The sequence below is a fragment of the Primulina tabacum genome, chromosome 7 (assembly GCF_025594145.1).
Source record: "Primulina tabacum isolate GXHZ01 chromosome 7, ASM2559414v2, whole genome shotgun sequence".
Lineage (NCBI taxonomy): Eukaryota > Viridiplantae > Streptophyta > Magnoliopsida > Lamiales > Gesneriaceae > Primulina > Primulina tabacum.
Window position 1 is genome coordinate 41672766 of NC_134556.1, and position 19948 is coordinate 41692713.

At 34.6% G+C, this 19948-nt stretch overlaps 3 protein-coding genes across 8 annotated transcripts; all 3 read right to left on the bottom strand.

Moving 5' to 3' along the window:
• Positions 1 to 1959: 1959 nt before the first annotated feature.
• Positions 1960 to 4305, bottom strand: LOC142552256 (uncharacterized). Its single transcript, XM_075661964.1, has 3 exons — positions 4061 to 4305; positions 3241 to 3417; positions 1960 to 2307 (listed from the first exon to the last, which is right to left on the bottom strand). Exons 1-3 carry the CDS (start codon positions 4124 to 4126, stop codon positions 2107 to 2109), a joined length of 444 nt encoding a protein of 147 aa, XP_075518079.1. The 5' UTR covers positions 4127 to 4305; the 3' UTR covers positions 1960 to 2106.
• A 1058-nt stretch (positions 4306 to 5363) lies between these two features.
• Positions 5364 to 10661, bottom strand: LOC142552257 (U-box domain-containing protein 4-like). 6 transcript variants are annotated; one of them, XM_075661970.1, is made up of 6 exons: positions 10527 to 10661; positions 10194 to 10275; positions 8411 to 8687; positions 8089 to 8205; positions 5964 to 7961; positions 5364 to 5640 (listed from the first exon to the last, which is right to left on the bottom strand). In XM_075661970.1, exons 3-6 carry the CDS (start codon positions 8684 to 8686, stop codon positions 5584 to 5586), a joined length of 2448 nt encoding a protein of 815 aa, XP_075518085.1. In that variant the 5' UTR covers position 8687; positions 10194 to 10275; positions 10527 to 10661; the 3' UTR covers positions 5364 to 5583. The 6 variants fall into 6 exon arrangements, with proteins under 6 accessions (XP_075518085.1, XP_075518080.1, XP_075518083.1 ...); XM_075661965.1 differs by having other exon boundaries at positions 8411 to 8706; XM_075661968.1 differs by having other exon boundaries at positions 10188 to 10275.
• A 1289-nt stretch (positions 10662 to 11950) lies between these two features.
• LOC142552258 (DEAD-box ATP-dependent RNA helicase 5-like) lies at positions 11951 to 18074 on the bottom strand. The gene is made up of 13 exons (XM_075661972.1): positions 17352 to 18074; positions 17138 to 17262; positions 16446 to 16553; positions 15469 to 15549; positions 14645 to 14723; positions 14395 to 14480; positions 14261 to 14317; positions 14087 to 14154; positions 13483 to 13551; positions 13229 to 13322; positions 12913 to 13077; positions 12717 to 12809; positions 11951 to 12201 (listed from the first exon to the last, which is right to left on the bottom strand). The coding sequence occupies exons 1-13, from the start codon at positions 17953 to 17955 to the stop codon at positions 12106 to 12108; spliced, it is 1725 nt and encodes a 574-aa protein (XP_075518087.1). The 5' UTR covers positions 17956 to 18074; the 3' UTR covers positions 11951 to 12105.
• Between the last annotated feature and the right edge of the window lie 1874 nt (positions 18075 to 19948).

The window sequence follows — 19948 nt, forward strand, 5'->3', positions numbered from 1 at the left end:
TCTCAATGTCTGTGCATCAATTATTCAAACAAACATATGTGTATATATATTAAATATTTTTTACATTAAATAGTATTTTAGTTAAATGTCAAGAGGTCATAACAAAATAAAAAAAAATGTAAATATTTTTTATGTTATGATAATTAAATTTTTAAAAAACATATATAAAGATAAAAGAGTATATTATTGAGATACGATAGTTATAGATAACAAAAAAATTACTAAATTAAGTTTTTATGATATTTTTTCTTTATTGTATGAAGATCAAATATTTTTGTAATTTTATAAAGGTATTTTTTGTTTATAAAAAGATACACTACGACTCAAAATTAATTATGCTTTCCAACTGAACTTCTTCATAATAATGGTAATAATTATTATTCTTTCAGTTGTTCCATCTCAAAAACAAGCAGCCATGCACCAACTCTGCATCTGATTATCCAGTTAAGTCTCCAACTCTGCACTTCAACTGAACTTCTTCAAAATAATTTGGGTGCTTTGGCATGTGCCACTAGACATCCCGATTCAGTGCAAGGACAGGAATTAATGACTATTAGACATGGGATGGAATTTTGTCTACGGCGGGGGATAGCTGGTGTATGCATTTTTTCACATTCCACTCAACCTATTAATTCTCTGAATGCAGCCGTGAAGATTTGGGTCCTAGTGGCGTTATAGCAATGGAAATTCATTTCTCATGGCCTCTGGAACATTTATTTTTATTCATCACATGAGACGATCAACGAATAGAGTAACACATCGTTTAGCTCATATTGCATGTTTTTGAATTATCGTAGAATATAGAATGGTATGATGGAAACATGTTTTCTTGACTTTGTAAAATTGTAACTCAAGATTTATTGGTATAAAGTTACAATCTAGCTTCAACAAAGAAGATAGACTTGGGTATTTTAATTTTTTTTAGCTGCGTAGACAACTTTAATTTCTCTAGTTCATCAAATGCCTACCCGGATAGACTGGGGTATTTTAATTTTTTTTAGCTGCGTAGACAACTTTAATTTCTCTATTTCATGAAATGCCTACCCGCAAGTGGATGCAATAAACTCTCCCTTCTATTCATTTTTCTTGAATTAGTTCAATTATGTAACTATTATAGAATATGCAACATGATAATTAGTAAAAGTTCCAAAGGAGGGCATTGTTAAAATCGAGAAATTACTAACATCATATACAAAAAATAAAGTAAGACAGTTTCACTAGTAAATTTTGTGAGACGAATCTTTTATTTGGAGTCATCCATGAAAAAATATTATTTTTATGTCAAAAATATTATTTTTTATTATAAATATTAGTACGATTGACACGTTTCATAAATAAACATATGTGAATGATAACTACTTATAATTGTGAAAAGGGTAATTGTGAAAATTAACAATAGATTAAATGATAATTACCAAAATGAATAGGGGTGACTTTACAATTAACAAAGCGATATCAACCTACTAATTTTATCTTTATTATGCATCAACTTTAATATAGTGATAGTATGATAGATATATATTTATTTTTCATACATTGATGATATGACATTTTTTAATACCCAAGCTATAAAAAATTTATTGTGTATTTAATTTCCACAAAATTATGAGATTATTTCACAGGTCAATTTTGTGAGATAGATCTCAAACACACTCGATCCATAAAAAATATAACTTTTATGTCAAAAATATTATTTTCCACTGAAAATATTGATCGAATCGATTCCTCTCAAGAACACGTACTCTTTTAGCTACGTGCAAGTACACATGCACCAAGTTTTAAAAAAAAATTATAATCCTTCTTTTTATATCATTTTGTATTGGATTAAAGTCGGATAATTAGCGATATACCCTTCATTGCCAACGATTCAAAAGATCAATTATTTTTTGTAAAGATTTTATTTTGTGCTATTACTCCATGAGAATACTTATAACATCTCTGTTAATATATTTAGGCAGATAACTTGAAATGAGGTTGAAATATTAAGCTTGTAACGGTTGAAAGTTCAGACATTACAAATAATTTTAAGAAAAATGACAAGATACATACAAGTTACACTGATGGCACTTGCACGATTGAGAGAATTATTATTAGATTTGTAACTTTCTATACTCCAGATGCATTACACTCTTCAAGCAATTGTATGATGTTGCGTTCCGGGGCGCTGATAGATGGCAGAATAAGCCGGTTAGATGGGGATTTAGTCGTGTGAGTCTTGGATTCAGTAGGAGGTGGTTCCTGCATAACCGGTAGATCAGTCCTCCTCTGGGCACTAGAAGATACTCGCTCCTTCCATATTCTTCCATCCTGATCATCAGAAAAAATTAAAAACCGCAGCTTATTCTATTTAAATTTACTTAACAGAGTAAAAGCTCTGTGTTATGGAAAAATTCAAACCAAAAGTGATGGAACTTCAAACTCCCATCAAAAGCGCTCTCTCGAAGTTCTTTACAGCAAATTGCATCGGGTGGTGATATAGGGACATAATGAAGAAGATAGCATTGTTTTTTTTACAACAAGAACACGAGAAACAGACACATTCATTAAAAAACCAAATTCATACTTTCCTTATGGCCAAAACATTTCAAACCGGCCAAATCATGGATGCAAAGGGCATATCATTTTGGCCCAAAAACTTGTAAGATGTGCCTCACCATATCTTTAGCATAGTTAAAACAAAAATGCAACACTCAACCTCAATGTAAAAAGGAACAAAACAAAAACTTAGTCCATGTTATTTAGCATGGTAACCAAGCTGACTGAAAATATAGCTTTATCCACTATAAATGTCAGCAAGTTTTTTCTGCCTCTCAAGTAAACAGCTTTTCTTTTTTAAAAATGATAGTAACAGGATAGAGAGATAAAATAACGCAAAAGAATTATGCAATTGACTCTGAGTTTAGGATTCTCTCTCTTGATTTTTGAATAGAATTCACCAGCCATATGTATGGAGGACAGAATATCCCGTGGCCGGGAATGAGCACAGGAAAAGGATAAGTTGTGATACACTTATCACAATCTAGATAATTATATCATTATCATGGCAATAATAATAATAACAAATCTTGTTTTATGTATTCTAATTTCTAACATATAACCCGGTGGTAAGAGGTTGAAGGTCGAACTCCCTCAAAAACATCAGCAGCCAAATGACACAAACAAGCACATCAGAGTACAAAACGAGATGTAATTGATTGGTATATCAAATTCTGAGCTCATTAAAAACCATTTTAAGCTTACATTAAGAATCGAGGGCTCAGCTAACGGACATTGGACTGGTTGATCATTATCCAGAGGCTCGATCGGGCGTTCAACTGGCTTAAATTCAACTGCAACTTCAACCCCATGTGGAACACTGAGTGAAGCTCCGGCTATGGTCGTAGCAGTTGTTGCCTCCGAGGGAGGAGTCGTTTCAACCTGCAAAACAAGAGTATTCAACAATCAACATCAGCACAGAAGGCAATTGATCACAAATTTGCTAACTCTGCAAGCAAGCTCATATATGGAAAACCGAAGATCACTAAGGAACACTGAAATGGTTTGGAAAATACAAGTACGGAAATTAAGTCGGTAAATAATTGATTACCACATCGAGTAAGATGCGATCCATATCATTTAACATACAGTCAATTTAAGATCGACCAAACTAAAAGGAAAACTGGAATTTACATAACAATCAAGTGCTAATAGGCAAGAAGCCGTGAGCATTCAGTTCTTCTTTTATACAAAGGACAATAACTTATACTTAATTCGATCTACCAACAGATGTCAGCAATCCCATTTCAATAAAATGATGTTCATTCAACTACATTCAGCCAAAACCAAATCTTGTGAAAAATTAGAAACCGAAAAAAACCACCAATTTTCATTAGAGATCAGAGAACACAAAAATCTACAACCTCCTGAAAAATCACAACTTTCCAGATAACATCAAAAAACCTGAAAAGCACGCAATAACTTCATAGACCCGGGTAATAAAGGAACAATCTTTGCACCCAAAACGCATAGAAACAAATTTAAAAACTTATCAGATATATGAAGAAAGACAGATGCTGCTCACCAGTGCACTTTGAGCCCGTCGATGACCAGTCCTGCTGGCAGAAAATCTTGAGAAAATTCCAACCATATTTGTAGGCACTCAGTTGCGAGAAAGGAATCAGGTCTCTGTGTATAGTCCAATCTTTTCTGGGATTTTTTCTATGTGCGTTAAAACGTCTCAATTTCTCTCTCAAAGACTTTTGAGAGAGAATCCACCACTTGGCTTGGAGTCTGGTTCTCGATTGGGATTCCCACTCTTTTCCAAATAATGCATTACTAATTATTAGTCAGCATTAATAATTAATTGATATAAATAAAGAATAAAATATAGATTAGCCCCAAAAAATAAAAATAAAAATAAAAATAAAAACAATAATTTGGCCAAATATTACATGTTTTAGTCGTGCCTGATTGTTGGAACATGTGTATACAAATTCAGTATTGGAAAAACTCGTATCACAGTTGGACAAAATAAAATTATGGTATTTTTCTATTTTTAAAGAGAGGTTTTTATCTTTTGAAAAATTCCACCGTCAAAATTTAAAAAAATTCATTTTGATTTTCTTAAGTGGTATATATATGTATATATAGACACTCACACGTAGACGTAGTGTATCAGACACTAATACATGCATTGGCTGTATTCTTAAGAAGAATATTAAATGGCTGTATCAATAAAAGTAGACCTTTTCAATTCGATTGGTGTTTGAAACTAATTTATAAATTAATTTATTTAGTATAGTCAAAAGCTTCAAAGGATGAAAACACAATTAAACGGAGTAAATTCTTTTTTTGGTGTATTAATTATATGAAAATTATTAGATTGTTGTATATATTATAGAATTTATTCTCACCATATCCCTCGTACGACAAATAATATCAAATAAAACTGTGAATTTTTGTTCAAGCGATTCACGAAAAAAATGTGTAGGATACTTAAATACATCTTATTTATTTTATATAAACGCATGCTCTCCTCTTTTGTTAGTATATATCTTAGTAACCATAATGGTGATTGGGTGTTAATAATATAACATAGCACGGAGGGATATGACTTCTAAGTGTAAATCATGACCATATCCATGTCTTTCAAATTTCAAAAACAAATATCGTTGTCTAACTTGGACAAAGAAACATGCGACGTTAGGGCATAAAGGGCCAATTTTTGTCTTAATTAAAAAAAATTCATGATTGGAGATTGGTGTGTAATTCTCCAAACACCAAACTTCCGCTCGTCTCTAAAATATGCCCTTGCGAAACAAGGTCAAAGATGAATGTGGAATTCCAATAATGCAAAATGAATGGCATAGCAAACAAATTATATGTATCAAAATAATAAGTAAAATCTTTTCTAGCAAACCTTTCATAAGTAAAAGTTTCATTTCAATATTTAAATATGCTGAAAAAAATGTAGAAATAAAAAAAAGAATAAATGAAAAGAAGCCATCACTTTACATCCCCAATAATTATTTGCAAATTCAGAATTTACACACAGTTCAACTTAAATCTTACCATACACTACAGCCCTCAAAGTTCCGATCAAAATCATCCCCGGGGATTACCATGCCGTTGGGTTCTAAAGTAGCCAAGAAGTTGTTGAGCCTGGAAGAGGAAAAAAAAGACGAATATTCAATGTAATATGGATGGATATATCATGAAAAAGGTAAGTATATGGAGAGTTGGGATATAAAAGCACTTGGCTTCAAAAAGCTTATGGATACGGCAGTTAGAATGAATCTAATTTGTTTTTCAATAGAAAATGTAGGAGAAACAAGAGAGACTAGTTTTTGACTTCTCTAAAAATATGATTTCAACTTTTTAAGCGTTCAAACACACTGCAGCAACCAATCAAACACCTTTTTTAAATCACTTTTTCAAATATTTGAACACTTTTCGGGTAAGTTCTAGTTTTAATATAGCCTCACCTTTTCTCTAGCTCTCGGTGTCCCAGATTGCGACAATGCCACCAATGGAGGAACGGCACCTTCCTGGAGAACCATGTTGCAAAATCTACTGCTATTAGTGCACAACTGCAGGAGAGCAGCAGCTGCATTCTCTTTACCTCGTCCAGAGCCTAACTCGACAACTTCAACTAAGACAGGTATTCCTCTTTCCTGACCAATTGAGGCTCTTCCCTCGTGAATTGTTGCAAGATTAGATAACACGGCCACTGCCTTGTCGACCATTCCAAATGCAGGGTCCATCAAGTCTACTAGGTACCTCACTGCACCAGCCTGTACAATACGGGCCTTGTTCTCATGATTGATCGACAGGTTAAATAATGCGGTGGCTGCATCTTTCTTGCCTCTTGGAGTTCCATGTCCCAGCAAATCCACCAAAGGTACGATTGCTCCTGATCTTCCAATCTTGATTTTGTTTTCTTCAATCACCGATAGGCTGAAGAGGGTTGCAGCAGAGTTCTCCTTCGCTTCTGGAGTTCCAGTCTTAAGGACATGAATCAGTGGTTCGATGGCATCAGCATTTGCAATGGCGGTCTTGTTGTTATCGTTAATTGATAAGTTAAGAAGAGCAGTAACAGCATTTTCTTGTATGGTTGAATCTTCTGAACGTAGCAAATTGACGAGCAGGCTGATAACCCCACAATTTGCAATTACAAGTCGATTGTCCATGTTATGCTTAGCAAGTAACCGGATTTTCTCTGTTGCTTTTATCTGTGAATCAAGGGAACTACTCTTAAGGTCCTCAACCAGCTGCTTAACTTGTGTTTCGACCTCCAACAGTTCAGCCCTCATTTCAACAGCAGGAGAAGAAACTACTCTGGGAACAAACCTCTCGGATGGCCTGCGCCAAATTGGTTGGCCACGAGTTCTTGTCTCTATCCTATGCAGGTAATCTGGCTCTCTTTGCGGGACACTTATGTTAGAAGCAGGTTGGGGCTCTGCTGCAAGCTCTCCAGAAGCATCACTACAATAAGCACGTGATACCACATCATTGCAGTCAACTTCTGTTCCTTGGGACACAACAGAATTGGAAACAGTGCTGGATGCTGAATCATTTCGGATATGGCCCTGTGGCGATCGTTCATCAGTACCAGAGGTACCATTTCTAGATTGGGATGTCAAGAGAAGACCACCTGAGCTACTTCTCTCGCCTGAGTGGTCCAACCGGTCTTCAAAACTTCTAGGGGACACTCTTCCAGAGTCCAACCCGTTTTCACTTGAAGCAGCATCTGCCAGTAAATCCTCTGACAATGAACGGGGATGAGATGGAGACATTCCCTCTCTTTGGATTGCAGTAGATGAGATTGAGCTCTTTGCAAGAGAACCTGAAGAGCGATCAGGTGTGCTAGAACTATAAACCTTCCTCGCCCTACCAGACTCGGCATTTGAAAGTACTGAAGAAGGCTGGTTCAAACTCATATATTTTATCGGATCAGGCAGTTTCACATTGTTTGATTCACACCAATTTGCAATGAGCGCCTTAACAGTGTAATTAGGAATAAGATTTGTGTGCGCCAGGGTGTGCCTTGTTTTTGGGCACACAGTAATCCCGAGATCTATCCAATTACGAATATAGGCACGCTCATATGTTTGTCCAGATGCAACAATAACCGGATCAGTCATGAGTTCAAGTGAGAGAGGACAACAAAAATCAGCAGGTATTGGAACAGGGTTACGGGTTTGGGACTGTTTCATCTTAACAAGGAGGTCGTGCATGTGGGTCACCAATGCAATCATTTGCTCTATATACTCAGCTTCACCATTTTTTTCAGATTGTTCGGCATTTTCTTTCAATTTCTCAAGAGCCACACCCTCGATTAGGAGTTCCTGGTTTGACCTTAAACTCAATAAATTGGTAATCTTCTCCAGGCTTTCGAAACTTGCACCAGAGCTCTCCATGTGATCCTTCATAGCCTTTTCTATTATTGGTGAAGTTTGTTCAAATTCAACACGCTTAAATTTCTGTACAAAGAGATGAAATCAGTAGTAACAACTGCACATTAAATTTGCCCCATCCTTCAATCCTGGGCTCTTAAGTGCATACTTTTCTAGATGTAGAAAACAAGGGGAAAAAAACACCAGCCATTACCTCGAGACATGCAGCACTAAGCTCAGACGACAAGTTCTGATCAGAAGACTTTAGCCACTCAAGAATTTCCAAACAATGAATTTGAGCTTTCGAAATAAGTGATTCAACTTGTAAAACCTGGAGATCAAGCAAAGATCAACCACTATAAATTAATTATACAAGAACGATAGAGGTTTTAAGACAGGTTCAATAATAATGAAAAGCAGCACCCAAAAAAAAATCCCCATCCACCCTCCATCTTTCTTTTATCGGTGCATTTTTTCACCCTTAGCTGCATAAACAAGGTACACACTAAAGTTAAAGAAAAGCTCTTATCACTTACAAGGTAAATTTTACTCATCAACGGTTGCCAGCTTGCAAAAATTTCTCTCAATTCGTCCACAGACTGCTGAAGACCTGAGATTGCTTTTTGCAATATTTCATCAGAAACAATTTCAGTCTCAGTAATGGAATGAAATATTGGCTTTAACAACTTCAGCATCTCTTCAATCCTTGGATGATATCTCTGAGTTAGTTCATCATTTATGCTTTCACAGAATGCCGTTTCAGAAAGACTCTTGATGCTATTGAGAAGCGATTTTAGTAACAATATCTCCATCCTCTGATACATCAAAAGAACTGCAGGTTAAAAAACATAAATGAAAGAGAAAGAATAGGAGAAAATCTCAAAACAAACTCGAGATGCAAAACTACAAGGGAAAGCATGTTGCTGATAAAGCACATTAAAACAAGCAAACTACTCCATTCCAATAAGAAACAGGTATTGTCATCTTGCTATAACTACAAGTTCTTTTGATAAATAAAGCACAAAATGTTAACAAGAACCACTAAGCAAACACAGAGACACTAAAAATTGTTACAAGTTCTCTCGAATGCATGTCTCATATACTCCCCCAGTGTTCTCCCAGACAAGAAGTCACTACTCACTAGTTCTAGAAAGTGCTCACTAGTGGAGATTTCTAAGCTCGTGCTTTAATTGACTTGGAGCAAGATGCCACCAAAACCCATCGCCCTGTAAACTATACAGTGCTAAACAAAAACCTGAAGTAAGATAGAGTATAAAAATAACCACTACGAATTTGGGAACAAATGAAATTTCAATGGTGAAAGTTCCAGTAGTCAGAACTGGATGGGATGATTTGCAGATTATTATAGGCAAAAAGAGGGGAAAATCCTTTCTAAACAATCCTCCAAAACCTGATAACTCAGCACCATCACCACCAATGCCTCATTATACTTCCTTTCTTCATCACTCACTAGAGTTGACCCAGACCAATGATGAAACCAATCAGTTCCAGACATCAAAGGGATCACATAACTAGGACTCAATATTGTGATTCTACAAACTGTATAAAATAAATTCTACGATTATTAATGTAAATTGCTGATGGTTCATTCAGTGAGTTAGTTTTGTAACCATTGAACCATTAGATAGGTTACACATGCAGGGAGGGTTGCCAGCAGTGGTCTGTAAGGAGACCAATCTGGGACATATGGACAAGAGGACGAAGGAAATGGGATTTATTTTAGCTAGGGAGTAAACGGGGTTTACTACACCCTCTTCCCATAAACATAACATGCCCTAAGTTAATAACTAATGTAAATGAATGAATCAAGGATGAGACAATACTGTTGCTAAAAGTAAATTTACATAATTCCACGTGGGTATGCGGATATAGCACATAAATGAATTTCCACAATAAACCAATTGCTCGAGTATAAAAGGTTAGGGTCCAAATTAATACCATACGCAACTGCAAAATCGTATCACATACAAAAAGATTATGAATTAATTATTAAACAACCATATGCAATAGCTAAATACATATAAACCAAGAGAGAGTTAATTGACGTTCAATAAACACATGCACAGAATGTAGTCCAACGAACAGACAACGCCAAAAACAGCATAATTATAGTTTTATTACTTTATATAGCAACAAATTCCGAATGATACTAATAAACAATAACAAAAAAACAACAATATTGTCGCCATTACAGAGAAATGACATATCTTGACTAAAATTGAAAACACGAGAACATCAAGCGATCCAATTCAAAAGACCAGAGCAAATTCATGAGCAGCGAAAAGAGATTACATTTACCCCTGAAATCACTAAGCCCGAGCAGAACACAAATAAATCAGCAACTTATCGACCAAACTTCCCGACAAAAGTACCCAGCATCCTGTCCAATTGACAACTCAATCGATCAAACCAATAGAAGTAAGTCCTAAAGAGCCCTTCCATTCACAATTAAAAAAACTAGCTTAACGGCCATAACAACACAAAAACAACTTAAATAATCAAAGCTCACGGAGGTAAAGCAACAATTTTTTAAATCCGAATTACGACAGAAATGCAGAATATTCAGAAAATCTGGAATTTTTGCTCGGAAGAAAGTAAATTAGGGTTTTGGGGACGGATCAGAAACCATACAAGTAGTCGGTTTCTCTTCTCTCTCGCTTTCCCTGGGCACGATCCAGCTTCTGAGAGTTTGGGATTTCCTGCTCTCCCGTCCACGGCAATTGTTTTCGAAGTAGGTGAGCCCGTAGCATGTGAGTTTGTCCCACGACTAACTAATATTTGATTTCAACCCCAACTAATTGTCAATGGTGATTTAAAGACTTTGAATGAACAATGTGCAGAACGACATAGTCATACAATAAATTTAAAGATGTTCCACAAGTTCATATTTTATATATATTTTTGTAATATTCGTTTTGAATCCAATACTTGTTTTAGTCTCTGGCTGTTATGACATAAATCACTCACCACAATTATACAACTCATGAATTAAAAATTCCATGAGCAACAATGTATGTTTGACAATAAATAAATTAGTCACAGTAAAGACAAAAATTTATGTGTGCTAAGAGTATTACTTATTACTGTGAATATCGGTAGGGTGACTCGTCTCACAGATAAAGATTCGTGAGACCGTATCACAAGAGAGCTACTCAATTATATATTAGCGAGATACATCATTCTTGTCAAAGTTTTCTCTATCATCTATTCATATTTTGAATTCGTCTTTTAAAACCTATAGAATAGGTTTTCTAACACCAAACATTATAAATATTTCATTTCTATTTAAAAAGGAAATAAAAATAGGGTTTGAATATAGTTAGTATAAATCAAGTAATTATATTTTATAAATTAAAATGTATAGATTTACTTCAGGCCTTAATGTTCTTATCCACGTTGTGCCTGCTAGTTCGATGGGCTTTTTATGAGTACTCTTTTTATATACAAAAAAAAAAATATTAGAAATTATGTTTAAAAAAATTGAAGTTGTATTTATTTTATTTTTTATGAGTTTTTTGTGTTATTTATTATGGGCAGTACCAACGGACCAAATATGTCGGTAACAGACAATTTATTATGTTTCACGGTCAATGTACCTGTGTGTGTGGAAAAAAACATGTAACCTAATATACGCATATATCAATATCGAAAAGCAATTTGAACCACCTAAAAACACTAAATGTAAAATACAGAATATATGGTTGAATGAAATATGATCCAATTAAAAATACATGAAGCTCGATAATAAAATATATTTGACGTCCATAAAAAATTAACTTGAGCATTAGAACTTTTTGACATTAAATCAAATCATTGAAACGGATGAATTTCATAGTAGAAAAGAAGTAATAATTCTGATGCGGACTTTGTCGAGACGGGAAAAGAAAATCCTATTGGTAACATTTACGAAACCTAAAAATTTCAAATTTTAAACTGTTTTGGGTAAAAAATGGTGTCCATTTTTGTGTTACACGTTCACAACTTACAACTATCATCCACATGTAGGGATGTCCATTACAATTCGGGAGGAACCACGTCAAATTTGAAAAACCACATTGAGAATCGCAGCATTAAATGTAGAATCGTGATCTTTATCAGGAAAAAAAATCTATAAACAAAAAAATTGTATTGATTTTTCATCGACAAAAGCTGGCAGCAAAAACAAAATTGAGCTTTCTTTAAGAGAAATAAAAGTATAGATTGGGTAAAATCAATCTTCATCATCGGAATCATCAAACTTTATCTTTGTAGCTTTGGGAGCATTAGAATCAATTTCCTTGAAATGGGCACCATATAACTTGGATTCCTGCATCAAGTTAACAATCAGATAGTGCTATAATTCTAGGATGATTGCACATATCCTGCAGACGCGGATAAGTCATGTTGATGCAGTTGGAATAGAGTTACGGGTGCACAAGCACAATTTCGAGGATGCAAGAGAACAATGAATCTCAAGCTCAAATTGAAATTTTCTAAAGAGCATCAACCAACTAAAAAACTTATAATTGCGTTTGTAATAAATCTTACATGTATACTAAAACCGTTATTTCAATTTTATAGACTATCTTGAAAACGACTGACTAGAGAACTCAGCTCGTGTACCAAACTAAGTCACTTAAGCCAAATCATGGGCTGACATCACTAACACAAGCTTGTGTTCAATCTTCATTGGGGGCTCAATCTAGTCAATGTACAATACACGAAGGTGTAACATAACTAGCATTATGTGCGACAAAAGATGCTTCCCAATCACATAAAGAAGTTGGAAAAAAACGATCTGAAATGCCTATTTAGGCCCCTACTAAGAAAAGATATGCTCACCTTTTTCTTCACATGCGTCCCAAATTTTAGCAAGGCATCAGGTACAACCTGCTGAGCTTCCCTGAGAACGTTTACCAACTCCCCAGCAAGTCCCTGACAAGAGTTTAATAATATTCGTGTCATACACTAAAATATAGAAAAATCATGTTCCAAACAAGAAGATTGGTATATTTTCACTACCGAGATTAGAACATACCTTGTTCTCCTTTGTGAAGAAAGTGTGAGCCACTCCCTTCTTACCAGCTCGTCCAGTCCTACCAATTCTGTGCACATAATCCTCTGTTGTGAGAGGAAAACTGTAGTTTATTACAACTTCGACATCGGGAATATCCAAACCTCGAGCAGCAACATCAGTTGCTATCTGAAGAAATTGAAAATCAAACCAGGTTCTGAAAATTAATGGTCATTGTTTGAAAGCTCATCTTAGTGTGAATATGTGCATAGAGGACGCACAAAGGTTTAGCATCATTATTGGTCATTTTATTTAGTCAAACTGAATAATTATTACCTACCATTAGAGGACATGATCCCTCCTTAAACAACGACAATGCCTGTGTCCTTGCATGTTGTGCTTTATCGCCACTTATAGAAACAACTTTCCAACCCCTGAAAAATAAAAATAAACAGAAATTGTAAATAATGCAGATTAATAAAAAGTGAAATTAGAGATAATTAATCTTCATTCCAGAATCTGCAGATCAAGAAACATAGTCACAAAAGTTGTGCTTCATTTAGCAGGAAAAATGAATGTGTAAATCAAAATCACCTTTTGTGAAGCATATTCTCAACCCTTGATGCTTCCTTCTTGTATAAAACAAAAACCAAAACTCTATTCCTGCAACAGGTTAAAACCCCAAACGAGAAGAATTTGGATAACAGCTGTTAATAAGAAATAATGCATGCTCGCTTTCTCTAGTATATAAACCAAAAAAAAGTTATATCATTCATAATTTTAAAAGAAAAAGGTCAAAAGAAATACAATTGAAATATAGAGCCAACTGATAATATACTTAAATGTTATTGAAAGTTTAACACATCATTTCAACAAGTAGAGGAGTCCTTAACTTTGCAAGTCCAGTTCCACAAATTTGGGAGCACGCAGACACAATAGTTAGCACAACACTCAGAAGGGGATTTTGTCCACATAATGAATGTAGCAAAAAAAACTATAAATATACATAGAGGAGTGCTTAACTTTGCAAGCATATTCCACAACTTTGAAATCAAGCAGATACATTAGCATGCACGACACTCTAAGAAGATCTTTCTTCACACAACTAATTAAGCAAACAAATTAATGTCATGTACATGTATATAAATACACGCACAAATGCATGCACATATAAATATACATATTTCAGTAAACTCACTTTCTAGACTTGTGGTATTTTTCTAGCAAATTCTGCAAGCGTTCATCACGTGCTCGATCCTCCAGCACCTATAACATCAAGGAAAATAAAAATTAACTGCAAATAAGCATTCAAAAAAATGGAGGCACTCCTGGTTCATGTTAGTCCTTCTATAGTATCATTTCTCAACCATACCTCCACTATTTGCAGAACATCATGGTTGGCAGCTAAATCTTCTGAACCGACGACCACCTGAAACACGATCGTTTCAAAACTTAAAGGAAAGAAATAAGGTAGATGGCAATGTAACTCCCACAAAAAATATATACCTTAACGGGGGAGGGATCCATGAATTCTTGAGCTAATTGATGCACAGGTGGTGGCCACGTTGCACTGAACATTGCCATTTGGCGAACTGCAAAGAAAACCACATGAAATCACAAGTAAAACCAGGAAAAGAGAAAAAGACAGTCCAAGAAAAATCAAACCGTACAAAGGTATATGCATATGGTCGAGAAATTTACTTATTCGGAGCCAAAATGAAAACATTATCACAAGTGATTAAGTTCGACATCCTACCAGAACACGTTTGACTTAATATTGAGCGAACCTCAGGTTCAAATCCCATGTCAAGCATTCGATCAGCTTCATCCAGTACCTAAATCATAAATCATAGAAAAACACTCTTGGATCATGTTCAAAAGTTACACAAGAATTTAAATACATGTAGGTCTCATATTCCAACTAAAAATGGCCATAGCAAGAACAAACAAAAAATAAAAACAAAAAAAGTAAATCGTTATATATGAAACTTTGGATGTAGAAGCACTTGGTTTAAGAAAGTGTTTTACCATGCAGAGCTTTTCTAAAGTTCTTTTTCTTTATGAAAAAGAATGAAGCAATTTTATGTTTAGATACAGAAGTAAAAAAGAGCTCTTTCCAAATGTTTAAATGGAAGCCCTAAGAAACACTGAGGCATATTCGATGACTTTGGTCTTCTGGTCTTCTGGCTTTTTCATGACTAAATAAAAATCATGCCATGCCATGCTAAACTCATAGGTGGCTGAGTTTGTTTGTTCACGGGACATCAATGTAAATAAATAGTCCACGTGTTATCAAAGGCATTCTAGTTATATGTGACTGGACAAGTAATTCCAACATATAAAGTGATTTGAATACCTTTTTGAATTGGAATCTAGAAATCTTACACCAAATTAATGTGGCTCTTAATCATTATCTCTCATATAACCTCATGCTCCCTAAATGAACACTATAAAGAAGAATATTGAAGTCAATAAAATCAACAAGTAGCATGAGGGGAAAAACAAAGCCCCAGCCAACTGAGAATCCAACTTGCCTTCCTCAATATAAGCAAGAAAATGGAGAATAATTTTTTCACATACCACGTAAGAAACCTCCTTTAGATGGCACACTTCCATTTCAATCAAGTCCTTTAGCCGACCAGGTGTCCCAATCACAATGTCCTGATGTAGATCCATATACAAGAGACAGAGTTAATGATGTGTGTTAATTATATATATACAGGCATAAGCTGCTTAGAGCGATACATGTGACACGATAAACGAGGACTATGATCTCACTTGACAATTATGAAAATAAATCCCATTTAGACATGCCAGATGCAGGAGAACTCTGTATCCCACATATCAATATTACAACAGATTACTGCAGACACTATATATCTGCCACCAGATTTCAAACACAACTGCATACCAGATTCACCGCATTATTCATTTTTACCTTCGAATTTGAGAATATTCTTCAATAGCTAGTTTTAGAACTTTAAAAGGTCTTCCGAAAAACAAATTCCCAATCATTACTTTTTCACATCAAATAGGAAATGAGGTGATACGACCTTGTGTAGCGATAGTAAATGAGCAAGACAATTCTATGTCAAATTTAATTGCCATGCATTGAGACAAACCAAAGATAACAGACCCAAAAAATATGTTTTAGGGATGAAAGATCAAATTTTATACATTATGAGTTTTAAGGTTCGGAGCTTAAATTTCCATCCATGCAAAGAGTTCTTATTATGTTTAGCAATCTTTACACCAAAAATACAAATACATGCTTGATTTCTATGACTTAATATACGCTACTTAATATTTGCTTATAAGCTTGTCTATCCTCAGAGAGTTGTAGGGCATTGTCACTCGCTATTCGCAATATATGAATTTAATGAGGATGTTCTTCGTACATACATCAAGTGCATTTCACATCCATTCTCAATGAAAATTTATTATTCCAACGTTGTTACAAATGAACATCAAAACTACAGAGAGCGGGTTTGAATAATCAGAAAAATATATACTTTCTAAGTTGACACAAAAGGAGTTCAAGATTGCAGGAAACTTACCACACCATATTTTAGAGCAGATATTTGGGGTCCTTTCGAAGTTCCTCCATATATACAAACCGACTGCACTCCACAAGGCCTCCCAGCATCACAAAGAACATCTGAAATCTAACACAAATAGGAACCAGAATTTTTTTTTACATCACTCCCAACAATTTTCTGAGTAGCTCACATTCATAATGTGTGTGGGAATAACACGCAATGGCAACAAGCCATTAGCAATCATCATGTGGGAGGTGTTGTGTGCATAGTAAATCCATCCATTCCCCTGCATAAACAAAATCCATCCAGCATCCACAAATTGCATTTTGTACTGGGACTACAAAATCCATGAACAGCTCTGTCTATTTAAAGTTTGGTTCTCCCAAAAATCACAGAAGTTCAAGTTCGTTCAGAACTAAATTAAACTCTAAACCTGATTTCAGGTACATAATCCAAGAGTTAGAACACGTATCATTTCCACATGCACTTATAACCACGATATAAGGTCAGCACGGAAAAGACTAAATTAAAATCGGAAGTTCTAACTGGCATTGCCAATATCCGTTCTCTCAGATTAATACAGTAGTAGCAAGACCTATTAATGAGTGCAGCTAAATACATATCATTGCTTATTAACCCAAAGAATTGCGTATTCACTGGTACATAGAACAAAATTTTTACAATACCGTTATATATAGGGGAGAACTTACTTGTTGAGCTAGCTCCCTTGTAGGAGAAAGAACAAGGCAAAGTGGATTCCTTTTCACAGCAATCTTACTTTTTCGTTTGCTTAATACATTCATTATAGCAGGAACTCCAAATGCCAGTGTTTTACCTTATCAAACCAACGACAAACTGTCACAACAAAAGCACAATGTAAACTCTGATGCCTCAAACAAATACAGATTAACAATAAAACTTTACCAGACCCGGTGGCCGCTATTCCAATAAAATCGCGACCATCAAGAAGAAAAGGCCAGGAATGGGACTGAATTGGTGACGGTTTATTAAAATTCTTACAGCATTCCAGGACCTCACTTGGAAGTCCTGATTCGGCAAAAGAATTTAATGTTGCGTATTTGGAATCATTCATATTCTTCCCAGATACCACTACTCCATTGCCTTGTCTAATCTCCTCGGTGACATTCTCCGAGCCTACTCCACTACACTTCTCCGGTTTTCTTGGTGTTTCAATTATGCCATTATTCGCACTCTCGTTCTCTCCTCCTTTATCTTTTTTCTTTTTCTTCTTCGGAATTTCAGTTGATCCATCATTGAAGGTCTCCTCTTTTATCTGTTTTTTCTCTTTTGTTACAGAAATCTCAGCTGACCCGTTCAGTGCCTCTGCCACCTCTTCTTGTCTTTCTTTGATTTTCTTCTTCTTCGCAACATTCACGGATTCAGTACCAAGTTCAGCTTCAGTTTCTTCAGGCATTCTCTTTTGCTTGTTCTTTTGCTTCCTCTGGAGCTTGATCTCACCATTTTCAGTTGTGTCGGAGGCTTCAGCATCAAGTTTGTGGCCACCCATTACTAATGAAATAAAGATTGGAACTTGGAATCCAAAACCCTAGACGGAGTGGCGGCGCGATTGTCTGATGCCTCAAGGGTTCTGGGTGTCCAGCCTCGGAGCCCTGTTTGGCAATTCGGCCTACAGAGGGAATCATAACCTAAAATAGAATAATTAATTATCAGGGGATCGTTACATTAATTATATTTTTTCGGATATAAAAAACATATACGCAAATTAATTATAATTTCATTCAAAATAAAACTATACAAAAATGTTAATTTTTAAATGAGATTTTTTAGACCGACAATCATAAATAAAACAATATATATAAATGTTATGCTTTGGCTAAATTTTCTGTTCTCCAGTCATAATTTTTTTTGTTCTCTTAGGGCACCCACACTGTGCATTAATGGGTGATTATTAACACCCATTAATAAACACCCATTAATATTCATGCACCAATGTGGGTGCATGAATTATTAATCTTGGCTGCCATGTCAGCCAAGAAATTCATCAGAATGAACGGCATTATTTCGCAAATAGCGACGGTTTTTCGTAAACCGTCGCAAATTGAAAAACGTCGCTACTTGCGACGGTTTCTCAAAACCCGTCGCTACTTGCGACAGTTTTTCACAAACCGTCGCTATGTGCGACGCTTTCTCACAAACCGTTGCTAATTAAGGCATGTTCTGAAGAAATTCTCCTCAACGACTCTTTTCAAACGGCTATATGTATGTAGAATATAATGTCAAACTAGCCGTTTAAATAAAAGAGTTCGACATTTTTTTCATTTTTCAATAATATTTTAATGAATATTAAAATTAAATTATTTTTAAAATAATAATACTATTTATTTTTAATAATATTTGTTATAAAATTTTAACAAAATTAGAAAGATAATGAATTAATTAAAATTAGAAAAATGAGTAAGTGGACAGTGAGACCCATAAATAATGAAAGTTGATATTAAATAAATGTGAGTGTGTGTTAATAATGGGAAAGTGTTAATATAATGAATTTGTGGCTCGTGGACCCCATAATTTTTGAGGCGATGGAAAGTTAATAACATAGATTAATGTGGACGGATGTGGATGCCCTTAAAGATAAAGAAATCGAACTAAAACGATGATGTAAAATAGTAACTTTTTTCTAGTTAATAGTTGTCGTATAATGAATTAGATTATAATAAAGTATAATTATTATTTCATGCATCCAAAATTATTTATACTCAAAATATATGTGACAAGGTGCTCTTGTCACAAGTTAAATTAATATAAAAATTACGTGAATCGTAAATATAATTGATGACTCGTAAACTATCATAAATTGTAAATAAGATTTAACTTTTAAGTGTTAATGATTCGATTTGAATCCAAATGATTTTTTAGCTTGATTATAAAATATAATGATTGTGTTTTTTAGCGATGACGTATGACCCATCCGTTATCTTTCGATGCGTACTAGATAAACCTTTGGGTTAACACAATTGCTTGCAAATCACATTAATCAGTTAATCGTAGTGGATAAGCTCTTTGCGATAATATCGTCTGAGAAGATGTTAGTTGATAGAATCGAACTTGGTACGATTGATCAATCGTTTATCTATGCTACCAACTCGGACATCTTTGAATGCATATAATGATTGATTTTTTGTACAATAATGATAACTGGTTTTAAATTTTCAATGTATAAAATCTATATCAATTTGAATAAATATTTCAATAGATACTTATCATGTGCATACATGCCCACCTCTCTTTATTTTTTTCTTTTTAACAATTGATGTGTTTATTTGAGAATTTCATGCAATCAAAGCAACTTCACTGTATATTAATCGTTGTGAAGTAACAGTTGTCTCTTCAATGAAGTGATCCGAAAAATATCTTAAAAAATTTGATTTACACCGATTACTGACTTTTTGAAAGAAAAAAGTCAAGTATTCAATCATATACACAATTAGTTTTGAAGTTTCCAGTAAAAACTACTTGAAAACAGATTTAAAAATTTTGAA